Source organism: Acomys russatus, chromosome 8, assembly GCF_903995435.1.
Source record: "Acomys russatus chromosome 8, mAcoRus1.1, whole genome shotgun sequence".
In the NCBI taxonomy this organism is placed as follows: domain Eukaryota; kingdom Metazoa; phylum Chordata; class Mammalia; order Rodentia; family Muridae; genus Acomys; species Acomys russatus.
In genome coordinates this window covers 71,364,858-71,367,296 of record NC_067144.1, presented here as the reverse complement: position 1 = coordinate 71,367,296, position 2,439 = coordinate 71,364,858, and the positions used below count along the sequence as shown (strand labels likewise).

The following is a 2,439-nucleotide window of genomic DNA, read 5'->3' as shown; positions in this document are numbered from 1 at the left end:
TCCTAGAACAAGTGTGGGAGCCCGTGCAGATGTAAAGAGTGAGCCATAACTTCTTCCGTCTACCAAGAAATATCCGTGCTAAGTCTGCCCACCGAGGGGGACTACAGCCACATTGTTTGGGCTTTTATTAAAATGGTCTTCTCATCCCACAATTAAAACGTTCTAATTTTCCCCCAAGCTTTGAAATGTCAGTAAGTTGCTAGCCCCTCTCAGGATCAGGCATTCACTGAAATGGACACCCTTTTCAGTCTTACTTGCTTTTACCAAGAACCAGCTCTCCCAAGCCGATGCCCAGCAATATAAGTGATGATAGCCGCATCCGGTCTAAGCAGCAAGTTGGTGCCAATGTTGAATTGCTATTGAACAAACAGCAAGGCACTCTTTATCTAAATAATCAGTTGTTCCCCAAACCACAAATAACAACAGGATCTGAGCTCCACTAAATCCACAGAGCGGAGACATCAAGAAGAGACTGAGGCAGGGGATTTTTTTTGTTTTTGTTTTTGTTTGTTTGTTTTTCTTTTCCAGCCCCTCTCTTCTAAACTCTACTCAACTATTTTCTTACACGGCCCTGGGGGAGGGCAGGTGGAGGGCAGGAAGGGCATAGCTCAGAAAGTTTGAAAAAAAAATTGACATCACTTAAGTCACGTGATTGGCAAGAGCCAATGACGACGGGCTAGGGAAAGGGGAACAGTTAAATTTGTAATTTGGGTTGTGTGAAAACTTCTTTGGGCCTCATAAACAACCACAGAACCACAAGTTGGGTAGACTGGCAGTGTGAGAAGTCTAAGCCGGGCACAGTGGTCAGCAGGCAGGACGCATCGCACTGAATGCAAACCACAGGCTTTCGCAGAGCGGTGAGCAGCTCAGCCCACAGCCTAGGCGGTGCTTTTTTTTTTTTTTTTTTCTTTCTTTCTTTTTTTTTTTTTTATCTTTAACAATTTGAATATTTGTTTCTACAACTGTACTTTCCCCCACTGCACAAGGCCCATGGAGTCCCAGAAGTGTTGAGGTTGTGGGGGGGACAAAAGAGACTTAGGGAGCCATGGCAGGAGGTGAGGTCAAACTGAGTGACCTTTCTTGGGTTTTGCTCTTAAGGTGAAAGAAATCGTTGAATCCTTCGCCTTCAGAAGAGGTACATTTGCAAAAGGAACCGATGGCTTCAGACAGCATTTTTGAGTCATTTCCTCCATACCCACAGTGCTTCATGAGGGGTGAGTACGGTGCTTTTTTTTTTTTTTTTTTTAAATCTGATTTTCCTCAGCTTGAGCACAGACTGAGATGGCAGTCTGTGGATCCTCCTGTGCCTGCCTGATTGGGGGTCGGGGAGCGTAGTCAAACAGAGGCCAATAATTTTGAGGCCACTGGGTTATTTGTTTGTCAGACGCCGCGCTGCAGCGATGTTTTAGTAAATGCTTAGTTAAGCTGTGGAAATATTTGGTCTCTGAGTAAAAGTAGTGTCAAGTGCTCTGGGCTGCTGTCGTTTAAAGTCCTAGAGATTGGAAGGCTGGCACGGAGGATACTCTCTGGGTATTATATGGCTGTCTCTTGTGCCCTGAATGACTTTCTCACAGTTATTCTGAAGGCAGTAAGCTGTCTGGCCCCGGTCTTGAGCTCAGCCTGCCCTGGGGTTTAGCAGGCTGAGCACTTAGCTGACCAGGTTGCTGGTGCCAGCGGTGTGGACTGGAGGAGGCGTTCACAGGTATGCCTTGGATCAGCGTGGAGACTTCAGGGCCAAAGTGGCCACTGGGCAGAGGACGGGCTCTGGGCAGACTCATTCTGGGAAGAGTCATCAGCAGAGGCTGTGGTTTTTCTTTTAGCCTCAATTGCAAAGAGGCAGCCGCCATTGCTCAAGACAGAAAGCCAACAAACTGTGGCATACACAGTCTCTCTCAAAAAAGAACAACGGAGCCATTTCCTAAGTTCATGTGTTATCACAGTTAAAGTTACTAGATTGCAGGCGTGTGAGTAGGCGCCCTTAGGTCCCCTAAACCTGCCTGCACTATTGCAGCCGACAAAGTTACAAAGGTTTTTGTTTTTCTTTTTGAAAGTTACAAAGCTGGAGTTCAGCCAGGAGTGTCCATGTGTGTGTCTGGTGGCTCTTTTATGGTCGATGGGGACAGAGCAAATAAAAACAGTGGCATAAAAAGATCGCGAAGGCACGGCCGTGTGTCAGGACACATGCTCTTTGACCTGGGCCTGCAGCTTGTGGCTTGATGGTTTGGCAGAGCTGAAACTGAGTGGGATGGGATGTGGGGGGGGGGGGGGAATCATTTGTTTTCTGGATACAAATTCTTGTGTACACCCAACCAGCATGTGTGAATCATTCTTTATTCATACAGTCGAATGTGCCGGGGAATGCGCAGGGCTTGCCAGCCACTTTGTCAAAACTAACGCTATTGAGGATGTCATGGAGCCTCTGTGCCGAAATGTGAAAAC

General features: G+C 47.0%; 1 protein-coding gene across 2 annotated transcripts in view; it reads left to right on the top strand.

Annotated features, from left to right (window-relative positions):
- Nucleotides 1-716: 716 nt before the first annotated feature.
- Runx1 (RUNX family transcription factor 1) overlaps nt 717-2,439 on the top strand; it is a 224,831-nt gene continuing 223,108 nt past the window's right edge. The window contains exons 1-2 of one of the 2 annotated variants that reach the window (XM_051150272.1): nt 717-857; nt 1,099-1,214. In XM_051150272.1, the coding sequence (XP_051006229.1) occupies nt 1,157-1,214 (58 nt within the window). In that variant the 5' untranslated portion in view covers nt 717-857; nt 1,099-1,156. Of the gene's footprint in view, nt 858-986; nt 1,215-2,439 lie in introns of those variants that run through there. The other variant, XM_051150273.1, reaches the window with a different exon arrangement.